Source organism: Falco rusticolus, chromosome 1, assembly GCF_015220075.1.
Source record: "Falco rusticolus isolate bFalRus1 chromosome 1, bFalRus1.pri, whole genome shotgun sequence".
Classification (NCBI taxonomy): domain Eukaryota; kingdom Metazoa; phylum Chordata; class Aves; order Falconiformes; family Falconidae; genus Falco; species Falco rusticolus.
In genome coordinates this window covers 77,250,388-77,266,968 of record NC_051187.1, presented here as the reverse complement: position 1 = coordinate 77,266,968, position 16,581 = coordinate 77,250,388, and the positions used below count along the sequence as shown (strand labels likewise).

Sequence of the window (16,581 nt, the reverse complement as noted above, 5' to 3'; positions counted from 1 at the left end):
TACAGTCCACGTAATATGCAACTGTGGGGGTGCAATGGCAGAGTTAGGAGCGTGTGGCCATTAGACAACACTTGATGGTGCAGTGCTGTGCACCTCCTCCAGCAGGAACTAGCTCAGCCAAAGTCAGGGAACCACATTTGCTTAGAGATGCTGAATTTGCCTCCATAAATCAATGCAGTGATTGGCTGGGACATCTAATGTCAAAGTGGTATATCTCATTCAAAAACTTTATTAGATTTCATAAAGATAAAAACTTGGAGTTCCTTTTTATAACTATATTTTGTTATCAGTTTCCTGTACATTTCTGGCACCGAAGAAGAAGAACAGTTCATTCACATAATAGTTTAATATCCCAGTTTGGTGGATGACCACCATGATAGTTGAGGGGCTGGAGGACATAGTCTGTGAGGAGATGCTCAGGAAGCTGGACTTGTTTAGCCTGGGGAAGGGATGGCTTTAGGGGGACCTAATAGCAGTGTTCCCATACCTATGAGGAGGCCCTCAAGGATGTGGAAGCAAACTCCTTACTGAGGTGCGAGGTAGGAAAGCAGGAGGCCAGTGTCATAAATTGAAAGAGGGGAAGCTCTGACTGGGTAAAAAGAGAAAAAATGTGCAGTGTTAATGAAACGTTCACTTGGAGTCATCTCCTCAGAGGTTGTGCACTCTCCATCCTTGGAGGTTTTCAATATCTGACTGGACAAATTCCTGAGCAGGCTGATCTGAGTTGAGCATCAACCATGCTTTGAGCAGGAGGTTGGATTAGATGGCCTCCTGGGGTCCTTTCCAACCTGAATTAGTCTGTCATTCTATGGTGCAGTTTCACACTTCCTGACTTTAAATTGAATTATATTTCTAGTGTTAGCTGTATTACAAAGCGCACTTGAATATATCTCGGTGCCCTTTAATGAATGAATGTAAATGTCTGTGTGAATGAAAATTATTTAGGAAGTGGAGTTAGAGTATAGAAAGAACAATTTATTGTCTAATTGAAGTTTTAAACTTCAGCCAATTACTACAGTACCTTAGTCTTTTTCCTGTTCCAATCCCAAATAAATAGTAACTCAATTCCACTTAAACAGATAGCAGCAGTTGATTCATGTATGTTTTTTATAAGAGCTTTAATCATTTCAGGTTGAGAAGCTGTCTTGATGGAAAGGCTGATTGATTGTCGGCAGTTTTGTGCTTTATCTTTTTCCTTTTGCTTGAGCAGGTGGTTGGTCTGGTGATGACCCAACTCTCCAACAAATTTGTTCCATGTGAAAAGCTTTTAACTAAGAATGCTTTATACCAGTCTTCTGTGGGCTTTGTTTCTGGGTCATGCAACTGCACCATGCCTTGGCATACCAGCAGGCTCAGTGTTTTGTAGCCTGACTTCCACTATCTTTGTTCAGGATAGGATACAGTTAGGACTTCGTTTGGAGATTTTAGAGTATGAGGATGGCGGGATGTGGACCTACCTCAATAGATAGCACTCAGTGGTAATACTGCACTATTACAGCAACCTATTATTGTATAATTGTATTATACACTTAAAATGGAAAATATGCTTTGATATGATTGAATCATTGCAGCAGTATAAACTTTTCTCACTTCTGCAAACTCTCTACTCCCAGCAGTAAAAGGTGTGAGTTACCACTGTGCATTTTGGTAAGACAGATTTTTTTATTATTATTATTTTTTATTCTTACAGGAAAAAGTTTACTAAAAACTTCTCATTTTCAGGGAAGGAAACAAATAGTTATGAGTTTAACACATTAAATGATTTTGCTTTCTTTCTTCCCTTTACTAGCTACTTTACTGAGTAATGCATTGAGATGGTATGTAATTAGACTTCACTGGTGAGAGTCATCAGAAATCTGGAGTCTGCTTTCCAGGACTCAGCTCGTGCTTTGAGCTTTGGGCTGCTCTAATTCAATCCCTCATGTGTCAATCCACAAGCAGTTGTTGCTCCAACTGCAGTAAAAAAATTGTATCAGTCACACTCCTAGCAATGGCCTGAGAGGCCACAGGAGCAATGTGTGATAGAGTTACGGTTATTATACATATCATCTTTTATATATTCTACCATTTCATCAGTTATTGCAGCCATAGGCAGAGAATGAGCAGTGATTTTCGCTGAGCTGTCTGTGGTAATGTACTATCTTTTTCCAGAGCGATGACAGCTAATTTAAACCCCAGCCTTAACTAGATAAGGTTATTCCTTCCGGTATGAATTACTCTGGTTTTGCTAGCATTGCATGCTTCCCAGACCTGGTGTTCATATTGCTCTGCGGACTTTAGGGTACCACCCCTTACCATCTTCAAGTTGTGCTTTAATTGTGGTTCACATTTGTCGCATCAGGTTCATGCTTTTATCTGGTTCAGGCCCTGAAGTTATGAGAAATGAGAAAAGACGTCAGCATGTACTTCACTGCAGAGCTTTCTGTTCCTGTTTTAGGTGAAGCATAGGTTTACTTGGCGATGTGCTGTGGTACAGGTAGCAATGCTGCAGGGCTGCCCATACTTAGGGGCAGAGAGTGTGGGGAGGTCCTCGGCTCCACTGGGAGGACGTCCCTCACATGGACCCAGCCCAGAAGGCTCTGTCTTCTGTGCAGAGGAGATTTACCATTCAAAATGCTCCCTTGTATCCAAAGGGAATGAAGTAATTCATAATACTTTGTCTCAGAGTGTTAAGGACTGTTTTGACTCCACCTTGAAATTATACACCAAGACTTTGACTCAGGGGTTGTAGAAAGCTGGTGCAGTCACTTGAGAAATTAAACTGTTGGTAGTGTACTGTGTTGCTCAGGACATGGTTTGCTTTTCAGGTTTGAGGAAATCTCAGTCGAGAATCTTTAAATTTATCTTCATGCTACTATCTTCACATCTGGATGCCTGGGCACAAAGACCTGGTGCAGTCTTGAAGCAAATGTAGGGTATTAGAAAGGTTTCTTACAGTCTGCTACTTGAACCATAAGAGAACTCTCAGAGATCAAAGTTGCTTCTTCTTGTGCTATGTGTGTGTTGATATTTTATGAAACACTGAGACAACAATCTGTCAAACTAAGCTTTCAAACTGTGCAAAGAAGTAGTAACCATATGGTTAGGAATTTGTTTGCTGTATTAAACTCCCTCACATCAATACAACCAAGAAAAGAAAAAATAATGAGGCCATCATCACATCTAAACTGAAAACATAAAACAGTTGCTGCTCTAAGCTTGTAAAATTTCTGGGTGTTTGTGGAACTGATTGTTCATCTGAGGCATCTGAAATGGTCTGGAGAGAGAGGAGGAAGGGGCACTGATAGAAGCCTCCTTGGCATGTACCTAAGTGAGATTATGATTCATGTTCAGACCCAGCACTCCCAGATCCTAGGTTTGAATAAAATTTATGGTATCTCATCAGGCTAACTGTAGAAGCATATCAGGGAATATCGTTAGTTAATTCCTGCATCAAGTCCCTAGCCTCAGATTCAGCTGTCTCTTCTCATTTAGAAACATGGTGTGATCTGTTTTAAATTGTAATGATGATTTGCCATGTCTTGTCTTCTGTGCTTTGGTTAGAAGAGGGACAAAATAAAAAATTTGAAAGAAAGGGGAACAAAACCCACTTTCAGCACTGACAGTTATATGAAAAGTTTGTGTATGTCCCGTTTTAATTCAGAAGTAATTATAGAAAATCCATTGGAGTTACACTGGTGTTGAGCATCAGCAAAAGGATCACTACACCTTTATCCCCTGATTTTTCTGTTATAATTTTATCTGAGTTAAAAAGAGGTCTCTCTGTCCAATTCTACAGCTAGTTGATATTACTTACTATAGAGAGTGAATTAAAATGATGTATTTGGTTTTACTGTTAAATTTGGGAAAATAGATTTTATTCTGTGATGTATCCAGGTTAACTGAGAATGTGTTCAGACAGTTTATTTTAGCAAAGAAATAATAATTGAATTTCCCTAGAGTGTGTTAGCCTGGGAATTGTATCAGCTGTACTAAATCAGTTGAATTATTGAGGCTATGGATTGCATTAGCAATGCTTGTGCAGTACAAATCTTCCAAGGGAAATTATATTTCTTTTCAGCTTGATATTCCAAACCTAAGCTTATCTGGTGATAGTTAAATATCCTTCTGTGTTTAAACACCTGCACTCAGGCAAGCAATTTTAAACATGAGGTTTAAAGCCCGGTACTGTTACTTCATGGTCTAATACTTTAAGGTGTTGACACAGTTAGTAGTGACCATCTTCCATGTGTAAAGTTGCAAAAATCACTCAGCTGTCTGCACAAATAACACCATAAGAAGAAGGATGAACTGGAACAAAGCTCTTTTCAAAATGGCAATTCTGATGTGATGCATTGCTCTTCCTTACTGCTGATTTAAAATGCAGCAACATTAAAGTGCAGCAAGGTTTTCAGGGGTGAATCAAGTTAACATTGATGAAGTAAAACCAGAGAGTCTTCAACCTAAATTTACCACACTCCCATGTTTGATATTGTGAACAGCAAAATAGTCCCCAGACACAGATTATGTTCTTCAGTATAAGTACATCTGAAAGCTTTGACATTTGGTCAATGAAAAAGAGGAAGATAAGTCATCCTTGTAGTAGTAGTGTTAAATTTCTAGATTAATAGAAGGAGGATTTACAGTACAGTGCTGTGAGAGCATATTTACATGCTGAAGACAGTGTAGCGGTACTTGATAGTAATTTCTTAAAGGCACATACAATCCTAGTAGCACTTTAAACCTTTTTCAGATAAACAGGTTATGAGACATTCTACATATATCAAGATTTGCTTATCTTCAACTCCAGCAGAATTTCTGCTGAAATCAGAAGTTAAACTTACTTTAATTTAGCTCAAAGCTTTAGAATTACTTGGTCTCCTGGGTTTTGTTCGTAATGGAAGTGGCATTGACCTTAAGCCACTTAAACCATGGGCTGTTCTGCTTAGCACAGAAGAGTGTGGGCTCAAAGAGGAGGAAGGACATGCCAAGATTTGGCTTTCAGTTCTGTAGGGGTTTTGAAGAGTGAGGAGTGCTGGGAGCATGTGCAGGAGCTGGCTTTGGGCTGTTGGACTCTGTGAGTCTCATCTGAAAGACGGGGTAGGTGTGCAGTTTGGGGGGCCTGGCCCACATCATTCGCTCAGAAGAGCATAACTGTCTGAGTGCTATTTTTGTCACTGGATCAATCCAATGCTCCCTTGTAGTGCTGCTGTCCTTGCCTGTGAGAATCAGAGCCAACAAGTTTGCCCACAGTCAGCCACAGAATTGAATTTTGGCCAAGCTACCAAAATTGAGTCCTGCATAAATCCATTTGCCCAAGCGTCTTGGCTTTTTTTTCTTATAGTCATTTGAGGTTAATTTCGCCCTTATCTCTGTTACACATTGATGTTCTTACATAGGCAAGCCCTTGTTTCTGTAGAGCAGATAGATGTCTCCTCTTGAAAAACACACTGAGGTCAATGGTGAAAGAGTTCAAATGAATGGGATTATAAGGTAATTGAAAATTTAAATTTATGAAAACTGATGAGTTACTAAGTTGTTCTGAGCAAATTTAGGGCTCAGTCCTATTCTTATTGCAGTCAATGAAAATGATGGTATTAAATTATGTGGATTAGTCTCAGAGCAATTGGCAAAGTTCCTGGCTTATCTGCGTGAGGGAGTTAGTGCACAGTACCCAAGTGTCAGCTCTGAACTTACAGTCCTGGGAACCCTTTAGTACCCATTACCTGCAAGGCACTTTCAATGCGGATACAAACATTCCTTGCATAAGATAGTTCTTGCTGTGCATTAAGATTTTATATTCAGTGGGATCATGATGAATGTACAGTTGAGTTGCAAATCCATGCTAAAGGTTATGACCTCCCAACTTCCTTGTGCAGGTAAATCCTAAGATATCTTGCACTTGGTGCACAATAGGTTGTTTAGAGGAAAAATGTGTTCACTATATAGAAATGTTTCCAGTCTGTAAATTCAGAAACTTAACTATTGAACATTAACTTTTTGTGTGTAGGCAAGACCGTAATTACATGTTAGATCATGAATTGTTTATAATCAGAAATTGGCCTTGTGGTTGTAGGAGATTGTTGAACTAATTTGCATTAACTAATTTACTCTAATTAGTCATATTTTAGGAGATGAAAGAAAAACTCCTCATAGCAAAGCAGCTAAATTGATCAGTATATTTAATCATCTGTACTTTTTTTTTTCCCAAACAGGCAGGAGAAAAACATTATCACCCAACCTGCGCACGATGTGTCAGGTGCAGTCAGATGTTTGCAGAAGGAGAAGAAATGTATCTTCAAGGTAAAAACAAACGAACAAAAAAAAAAGACAAAACATTGCACTTGGCAGCACTTGGCCACCTTGCCAATACCTGCTAGCATGGCTGAGCTGTTTTGCATGTATTCTGTTTTCATAACTACCAAAGAAAGTGAAGAGTGCAATGCGTAAGCTGAGGAAAAGCAAAAACCAAACTCTTGTTGCTTCTTGCTCATCTGTTACTTCTCTCTCAGTTCAAATTCAATAGCAGGTGTGAATCACAGAAAGGATGAGTGGCAGCAGTTATTTCCTGCAGATGGAAGTACTCGACAGTGAAGATTGTAAAATTTTCCATTTACTAAAAAAAATGTGATTTTTCTGTGGTGATGAATGGTCCAGATGAAAACTAATGTGCATGGGAGACAGCAGCTTCCCTAAAGCTGCTGTTGCAGTCCTAAGACGAGTTGTGTACCCATTGCCCATTTGGGTGTGAGGAGAAGATTTGAAGGTCCTTACCTGAATTCCCCTCAGTCAGACTTAAGTGCTCCTGGGGGGTGGAGAAGAGGATGCCGTGGAGCTGAAGCTCTTACCACACAATATATATATATACCTTACACATCCATAGGCTTGCACAGGAGAAATTCAATGTTTCTAGTCAGGGGATTTCAGTGGTAATAGGCAAGGACTTGCACAATAATATTTTCAATAGAAAAAAAAAAAGTTAGCCAGATATGAGCTAAAATCTGTATTTCATATGTAGTAACTTTCAGCTGTACTAATCTGATCAAAGAAAATAATGTTTACATAGTTAAATACAGGGTCAGGTGCCAGAGAAAATGAAGGGGTTTGCCTATGTCTTTGACTGGCAATATCTTTTCAAAGGAAAATGGAAAAGAGGAACTCAGTAGGGTGTGGGAACTGCAAGGTTGGTGTGTTATCCTAAAATCACATGCTTGCCCAGATCTGTATTACAACTTTGCAATTGTCCACAGTTTTCTAGAAGCATACTTTGAAGTCATTCATCAAGCTGGAAAAGCTAGACTTTATTTAAAACACAACAGTGGTCTCAGTAAGATCTAATTATAATTTAGTATGTTATTTAAAATGACAATTTTATTGTCACTTTGGTTTGCAACAAGAACTAGCTCATTAAAGGACATAATGATCCTTGTCTACGCTCATGTATTCTCCCTGAGGAGCCAGAAAACGCTGTGGTTCTTTCAATTGCAAAGTAGCTTAGCAGTACTAAAATCCCCATGGAAATCAATGCTTTAAAAAGAGATACCAAACTACAAATTTGTTTCTGTATTTCAAACTCTCTGAAACTGGGTTGCAAGTGAATCTTCTTTTTAAGTTCAGTTATAAGGGTGGATATTTGTGCTGAATGTTAGTTCAAGTAATTGCAAAGTATCATAGATTCATAGAATGATTTGAGTTGGAAGGGACCTTCAAGATCCCCTAGTTCCAACCCCCCTGCCATGGGCAGGGACACCTTCCACTAGACCAGGTTGCTCCAAGCCCCATCCAGCCTGGCCTTGAACATTGGCAGGGATGGGGCATCCACAGCTGCTCTGGGCAACCTGTGCCAGTGTCTCGCCACCCTCACAGTAAGGAATGTCTCCCTAATATCTAATCTAAACCTGGCCTCTCTTAGTTTAAAGCTATTATCCCTTGTCCTATTGCTACAGGTCCTACTAAAAAGTCTGTCCCCACCTTTCCTATAAGCCCCCTTTAGGCACTGGCAGGCTGCTGTAAGGTCCCCCTGGAGCCTTCCCTTCTCCAGGCTGAACAGCCCCAACTCTCTCAGCCTGTCTTCATAGGAGAGGTGCTCCAGCCCTCTGATCACCTTGGTGTCCCTCCTCTGGACTCCCTCCAACAGGTCGATGACCTTCTTTTGTTGAGGGCCTCAGAGCTGAGTGCAGTACTCCAGGTGGGGTCTCACCAGAGCAGAGTGAAGGGGAAGAATCACCTCCCTGGACCTGCTGCCCACACTTCTTTTGATGCAGCCCAGGATCCTGTTGACTTTCTGGGCTGCAGGTGCACACTGCTGGGCCATGTTGAGCTTCTCATCCACCAACACTCCCAAGTTTTTCTCCTCTGGGCTGCCCTCAATCCATTCTCTGCCCAGGCTGTATTTGTGCTTGGGATTGCCCTGACCCACATGCAGAACCTTGCACTTGGCCTTGCTGAACTTCATGAAGTTCACATAGGCCCACCTCTCAAGCTTGTCTTGGTCCCTCTGGATGGCAGCCCTTCCCTCAGGAAGGCAACCCTTCCCTCCAGCGGGTCGACCGCACCACTTTGTCATTGGAAAACTTGCTGAGGGTGCACTCAATCCCACTATCTATGTCACTGACAAAGATGTTGAACAGTTGTGGTCCCAGTACTTTCCTCAGAGGACATCCATGTGTCACTGGTCTCGACTTGGATATCAAGTTGTTGACCACAACTCTTTGGTTGCAACCATCCAGCCAATTCCTTATCTACCGACTGGTCCATCTGTCAAATCCATGTCTCTCCAATTTAGAAACAAGAATATCATGTGGGACAGTGTCAGATGCTTTGCCCAAGTCCAGGTAGGTGACATCAGCTGCTCTTTCCTTTTCCACCAGTGCTGTAACCCCGTGCAGCACTGCACCTCTCTTTGTTGGCTCCTCTAGCACTTGGAGAAGGAAATTATCATCAGTGCATTCCAGGAACCTCCTGGATTGCTTATGCCCTGCTGTGTTGTTTCTCCAACAGATATCAGGGTGGTTGAAGTCCCCCATGAGGACCAGGGCTTGTGAATGTGAGGATGCTCCTGTCTGTCTATAGAGGGCCTCATCTGCTTGCTCTTCTTGGTCAGGTGGCCTATGGCAGACCCCCACTATAATGTCACCTGTCCCTGTCCTCCCTTTGATCCTGACCTATAAGCTCTTGGTTAGCTCCTGATCCACCCCAGGTGGAGCTGCACGCACTCCAGCTGGTCATTGACATAGGGGGTGACACTGCCTCCTTGTCTCCCATGCCTGTCCTTCCTAAAGAGCCTGTATCCTTCCACCCCAACACTCTGGTTATAGGAACAATCCCACCATGTCTCTGTGATACCAGTAAGATCACAGCCCTGCAGGCATGTGCACATCTCTAACTCCTGTTTTTTCCCCATGCTACATGCATTCACATAGAGACACCCAAGTATGCTCTGGTCCAGTTAACTGTACCCATCTTACTCACTTTATTGTCTGATGCATGAAATACTCATACCAGCTTGCTATCTTAAAATTTTTGTCTTCACATGAAGAGCAATTTCCATTAGAAACTGGAGTTAAGTTTGTGAAATATCTGTGGTTAGGTATTTGGACTGCCTGACCTGATGCGTTAGATAATAAAAAATGTCAGAGCCCAGGGTTTTATAACTTGTTCTTCATCCTCTTAATAAACTCTGTGAAGCTCCTTTAGGTGTTGCCTGTTCCTTAGTAGAAATCGCATCATCAGTGGTCACCCAGCAGATGACTTTGGGGTGAAAGGACTCTTTTGGGGTGAAAGGATTTTTTTTTTTTCTTCTGTGTGAAAAAGTTTCCCAGCCACTTTTGTTTGACCACAGAATGGGAGTAATTTAAACAAAAAAAAAATATCTAAATACTTCTTAAAACCATTGAGAAGATTTACATCAACTTATGCAGCAGTTGGGACAAACACTTTCAGTGGGAAACCTCAGATCCACTCATAATTAGAAGATAAATTAGCATTGAATGTAAAGGTGCTATAAAGATGTTTCTTAGTAGTTCAGTCCCAAAAAACTTCAGTAACTTTGTAATCATAATTTATCCAGTCTGTACTTACAGGTAGTCTTTTGCTGTTTGAGTCTGGGTTCAGCTGGGTTATTTTTGTGAAATAAATTCTAATGATCTCAGTCTGTCTTCTGAGAACTAGACTTTCTGTTTCTATCTTGTTTCCAAAATCCACTGGTTAGAAAACTATCAAACTGCTGTGAAAACAAAGCATTTCCAATAACTCTTCTTGGTGCTCTCCACCCAGTATAAACATTAAATATTTGTAACACAAAAGTTCTCAACTTCCCATTTAGTTAGGCAGAAGTTGCAGTGCACTGACGTTGTTTAAGGGGGGGGGCTTTAGTTTCTGACTTGTCCAAGCTCAGATCGACATAAAAATAAAAGTTCCTTTTTACTATTAAAATTTACAAATAATTACTTTCTTTTATATAGATACACACATTCCACTTCCATTGAACACTGAGTATTGAATATTGTGTTCAACTTGTTAAAAGATTTTTTTTTTTATCTGTTGCAACTAATGCAAAACTAAGAAACTAAGTTTCTTTCTCACACTTAATGTTTACTGATATCTCTGAAGTTCATGATTCTTTCTTTGTTACTTACATGCAGTAGAGAATTGGTTCATTATGTATTTCCTGCTTCCTCCAGGATGGATATTCCCCCAAATTTATGCAGTTCCTTGGTATTTCACTTGTGAGAGTCAAACTTATACGAAGTGCAAGATCAGTACAGTGATTAATTCAGAAAGAAAGACTGGATTATCGGCTAGTGTTAAATGCCACAATGCTATTCCATCCCATCACAGTGTGCTACTTAGTGTGACCTGGGCCAGACTATTGCAACAACATGTAGGAGAGTATAGGAAATTCTAACTGCATAGAAGGAAAAAAAAAATACCATGATGGTGGAAGAGGTTGCCCAGACATGCTGTGGGATCTCCATCCTTGGAGATATGCAGAACGCAACTGGGCACAACCCTGAGCTGCCTGCTGTAATGGGACCTGCTGCGAGCAGGAGGTTGGGCTGGAGGGGCTGGGGGAGCTGCAGAGATCCCTTAGCACACTCCTTAGGACTCAGGTTTTGATATTGATCCAGCATATTGAAGTATGTGTAGTTTTGTGAAGTTCACCTACTCTTTAAAATGCATGTGATCAGGCTTAATGATAGTGAGAAGTTGTCAGTTTTAGCTTTGTCAGTATCCATGAAATGGTGGCTGCAGCGGCATCCATCGGTATGCTGTGTCTTGTAAAACCTTATAGGAAGGTTTAATAAAGTTCTTACTTTAAAACTTTTAAGGTTCTTATTGGGTAACTGAATTAAGCAGAACTTTAAATTTACTTTCTAGGTACATCCATTTGGCATCCAGTTTGTAGACAGGCTGCAAAGGCTGAAGAAAAAAACAAGGTAAAACCCCTGTATATTTACCCAGTGTTATTCCATTGTTACATTATTCTCTATCCCTTTTTTTTTGCAGTGGGCACGGAGGGAAGGAGGTGGAATTTTTGCACTACTGTAATTTTAAATGACAGAAATCTAGTAGGTTTATGGACTGTAATAATGTAATATAAATATTCTGGTTTTACTTCGTGATTAAAGCTACAACTTCAGGAGAATGCTGGCCTAAGAGTTATATGTATAAGCTGAATAAGGAAAAATGTGAAAATATCAATAAGAAAAAAAACAGTTATTTTTTTAACTTCTGTCTGCTTATGATGTGATCAGTGCACGACCTCTTCTCTTTTTATGTGGCTCTGCGCTTAAAGGATCAGAGGACTTTCACTTTATTTGTTTTTACAATAAAAATCTCTCCTTGGAATTTCTTTTTTATTATTTGTTTGTAAAATGTCGGCAAGCCAGCCCCAATTTAATTTAATCTCTGGCTTTAAGTACCTCCTTAAATGGATGATTTGTGCATCTGCCTGTATGCAAGGGAAAGAAGGGGGGAGTTCTGGCAACTTTAATAATTACAAGGATAGCAGATGAATAAGCTGCACCTAGAAAATGAAGAATTAATCTGTAGCTGAGGAAATGACCTCTCTGAAGTGGTGAGGCTGAGGTACAATTATCTCATCTATTGTAGAGGCCAAGTATGTTTTTTTCAGTTCCAGTGTTCTCTGATGCTCAAAGTGGTACCCTTGGTATCCTTGTTTAAAAAACCTCTGCTTTGATTCATCGAGGCTTGGACGGAAGGCACATGGGACAAGTCAGAACAGCAGGGAGTAGCTATAAAAAGAGTGTTTACAAAACTGGTGTGTTAGCCAGTGCAACTTTGACTAAATTGCAGTAAAAAAAAAAAAAAAAAATGGTTTGTGCTTTACCCTGAAGGATCTTGGCTGTAATTTTTGTACCCATGTGTTTGGGAAGCAATTTTTCTGGTATTCTTCTTGGTGAGCTCTGAATATCAAATAAGTAGTGTTTCAGCATAAAAGGCGTTGTTTAATACAGGTAGATTTATAATTGTCAAAATACTTTAATAAGCACTGCTGATTCAGCTTAATACTATTAAGCAGTATTTCAGGCTTCCTAAGGATTTTATTCTGGCTGAGTAACTGAAATTGCAAGGCTAAAAACCCATGCAATTTATTGAAAAAGAGTAGAGTTTGGGTTTTTTTCTCTTCCTTCAAAGAAATCAGCGGATAAGGATTTACTGGGTTCCTACTTGGCTGCCTTTTCCCCACAAAGGCAGGTGTACTTGTAAGATATTGTGTGAAGTCTGACTCATTCACCTACCCCCTGAGTGCTGGGAGTTTGCCCCTTCCTCTGCGGAGATGAAAACATCTGCGTCTGAAAGTCAGTGGGAGCTTTGCCTGAGTAGGACAAGAAACCAGATCAGTGCTCAAAGATCCTAAGTCTAGTCATTTTTCCTCTTGTGTTTTTCCTCTTTTTTTGGTCTTTACCTTCATTATTGAGAAAACAAAGAGGAAAGGATGCCATTTCAAAGAGGCTAGTAATGGACTTTTCAACATAACTTGTAAAGTGGGGAATGGGATATACTGGTTGACTTTTCTGGTCAACCATTGTGGCTTGTTGTTCTAATTCAAAGGTTATCGTTCTATGTATTTATAGAGATATATGCACAGCATGTAGTGAAAGTAGGTGACAAAGACAGAAGTAACAAGTGGCAGCACACTCCGAAACTTTGGAGATGGAGTGGAAGGGAGGAAGAAGCTGTGAAAGAGAGTGACAGGAAAAAGAAAAATGGTGGGAGTGTGATACTGTAAGCAGAAGGGGTGAAGCTGGAAAAGACTGAAGAAATGAAAGTAGCAGGAGAAAGGATAAGGCTTATGAAAAGGCATAAAGAAAAAAGAGGTAGGTGGAGGAGGTATAGAAGTGCATTGGGCCTCCTGTAGAGACATCATGAAAGAGAAGTATGGTTTGCATATGGCATCATGTCCCATGCTTGTCCCCTTGAATCTTCTGAGTGTCTACGGAGCCTCAGTGTAAGACAAATGAATATGAGGGAGAAAATTCTAAAATCCCAGTCAGACATGCCAAAACAGTTAAATGGAATCTATTTTATATGGGTAACTATCTCCACATATTGTCTTAGAGAAGCCACAGGACTGTTTGGGCTAAAGAAGGTCAGTGGAAGGGTAGCTGTGATCATTCAGTTTGTTTGCTCTGCTAACACAGTATGGTACAGATATATTCACATACTGCTTCTAAAAGCTAGTAAATACTTCAAGACTGGAGTAATAGGGAGGATGCTGCCTTGACCTAACAGATAAAATCCTTTTAAGGGTTTGAATAGTTATAACCTCAAGCTAAGAAGTGTCAGCCTTCATGAGACAGTAGATGATGGTCATTCTAAGCACATGGAAAAATATGTACTTTTTGCAATCAGGGACCGTTTTTTTCCATAGGTGGGAAAGAATATTTACCCAGAATGAATATATCTGGGTAAAATGGGGTATAAATCCATTGACTTCATACTAATATTTGTTTAAACTTCAATTATGGATGTCAGGTCTGTTTACTCATGGTTAATATAATTGTGTCTCACAACTCTTTGTTATTTAAAAATAATTATATTTTTCATTATAAAGGAATCTACCAAAAATAAAGCGGTAAAAAGTCTGTCACTCTGAATGCCAGAATGATTGCAAACACAGCAAAAGCAATTGAGTATTAAAATTAACCTGGTAGTTTTATGATCAGAGAGGGGGGTGATAATAGGCTATTATTGGATGTCTGATTCGGGATGCTCTGCCGGATGTCATGCTGGTTGCTCTGAGTGCATGGCACGGTAGTGTGACACGTTCCAGAAGCAATGGTAGACGGGTTTGGTGGTGTCACCTTAGAGTAAAAATGCTGCCACTGTATCATCTTGTTAATTTGACCTGTCCCTAATAGTGCCCAAAGGCTGTCCTGCCAGCCCAGAAGTGCCCCAGGCCATTCTGTTCTGAAGGGAGGGGAAAAGAAAGTCATATGTAAAATGACTTTTGCATTTTGAAAAAGGTTAATTTCATTGACTAAAAGTGGTCTTATATTTTTAACTCCTTGGTATGCCGGTATGTTTTGAACTCACTGTAATATGCCATTTTTGAGTGCTAAAGGTTAAATTAAATTAAATGTCTTGCACATTCTTTTTGAAGTAACAGTTACATTTTCTCTCCCTCTCCTCTGATTCTTATCCATTTCACTTCTCCTGCGGTAGGAAACAAGGACTTCCTCTGAGAGTATTATTTCTGTACCTGCTTCAAGTACGTCAGGTTCCCCAAGCCGTGTGATCTATGTGAGTATTTCACGGTGAAACTCGTTCTGTGAGATGGGGAAACCCCTGTGCTTCCTCCTGCAGTTTAGTGCATTGGCTGAAAAGTTATTGTCTTCAAAACCACTGCAGCTGGTGATTCCCCTAAAATGGATTTTTTTTTTCTCACGTTTAAAATGTTTGAATACTGCATTTGCCATAACAGAATTCTAACAGTTTCCTTTTATATTTTTTGATGTATTTATAACACAACTACAGCTTATACTGAAGCCTGCAAAATACCACTATGCTTTCTAAAAAGAAAAGTTTAAGTAAACAGTACAGTGCGCAGGTAGATTACAAGTTTAGATTTGAAAGCAGCTTGTCTAAATTGAGCTCTTGAGCCTGCATCTGATTGTTATGAAAACACTTGTGTGTGATTGCAGGACTTGTTTTACCTTGACAAAAGCATATCAAAGGACCTTTGACAATGTTTGACAAAGGACCTTCAAAGTGTTTATGGTTTAAGAAGTACTAGCTTTGGAAGGCTTATAGAGAGGATTTGAAATAACAAATATGATAAAATCTTATGCTGAGTATTTTTTCAATATGAGGTGTGCCTTGCTTGTCATAATTGCTGTAGCTAATGTTCATGGCCAAATTCTCAAGACTATCACCAATAGGCAAGAAATATCCACAGTGTGGGATGATCCATACAGACATCTCTCAGAGCGTTTCAGTATTCCTGGGGCTATTCTTTGTCCTGTCCAGGTATCCCTCAGGTAGACAAGTCATTCTCATCGGATAGGACTGTATGCAGAGGAAATTGACTGCTGGCAAAGTTGTTACAGAAAGATTAAGGGCTTTTATCTACTACACTGTGAAAAGCAAAAAGAGAGCGCCTTGGAGCGAAAATTGTCTTTTTTCTTCAAGTAAAAATTATGTTGAACACAATATACTCTTTATCTGAGTAAGACTGAACTAGAAGTGGAGGAACCGCCCCTTATCTAAATGCTCATTGGTGTTTCTGAGTTCTCCTTCCAGTAGAGCTCCATGCTGGTGGATACCAGTGGTATATTCCAAGTAAAAAAAACGTTGTTGCCTTAGCTCCTGCAAAGACAATTCATTGTACTAGGAGCCTATTATCATGTAAGCACTTTGTTTGGCCAGATGGTCTCTATCTCTGCAGCCATGCACTACTTCATTGGTTTTATAAGCATGAGTGTTCTTCGAAGATACATGTTTTTAGTGACATTTATCTAACTGTTGGACGATACTGTTTTCTTGATGTTTGTGAGTACAGCTTTAAATGTGCTTCACAGGCTGTTAAAGTCAAGGTCAAACCTCTGTTCTCTTCTTCTGTTTCTTTCAAAGGATATCATTAAATCAGTGCACAGCTCTAATATTTGTTTCTGTAATACACTTTAGAGGCAGCTGGGACTGTGAAGAATAAAGTTGTCTAGCAAATATGAGTCAATTAGGAAAAAAGATTCCCCAGAGGCATGCAAGTTGTTGCTTTATCTGTCTCATCTCTGACTGCTTAATTTTCAAAGCTGTGAGATTGATTAAATCCTATTTTGGCTTTCACAAACAGGAAAGTAGAAAATTTAAAACATGTTACTGGACTTCTACATTATCAAAACGATTCTTTGGCTATCTTTTCCATCTGTTTTCTATTATGGGAGTGTTATGACAAACAGGCAGGGTCAAGATGTGTCTTGGGTGCTTTCATTGTCAGTTTTACCAAACCTAAATTCATGCTGCCACTGAAAGGAAGGTCCCACCCACGTGTAGCCCTGTCCCTCTCTGGCCATGTCTTCTCATCTTCGCTTTGGTGCTAGTACTGGTGGTTACGCAGAGGATATGATCAGTCAGTTT

At 40.0% G+C, this 16,581-nt stretch overlaps 1 protein-coding gene across 9 annotated transcripts in view; it reads left to right on the top strand.

Moving 5' to 3' along the window:
* Nucleotides 1–16,581, top strand: part of ABLIM2 (actin binding LIM protein family member 2) — a 143,613-nt gene that overhangs the window by 80,789 nt on the left and 46,243 nt on the right. For 8 of the 9 annotated variants that reach the window (XM_037385557.1, XM_037385523.1, XM_037385492.1 and 5 more), the window contains exons 7-9: nt 6,195–6,282; nt 11,359–11,417; nt 14,671–14,748. In XM_037385557.1, coding sequence (XP_037241454.1) covers nt 6,195–6,282; nt 11,359–11,417; nt 14,671–14,748 — 225 coding nt within the window. The remainder of the gene's footprint in view (nt 1–6,194; nt 6,283–11,358; nt 11,418–14,670; nt 14,749–16,581) is intronic. The other variant, XM_037385549.1, reaches the window with a different exon arrangement.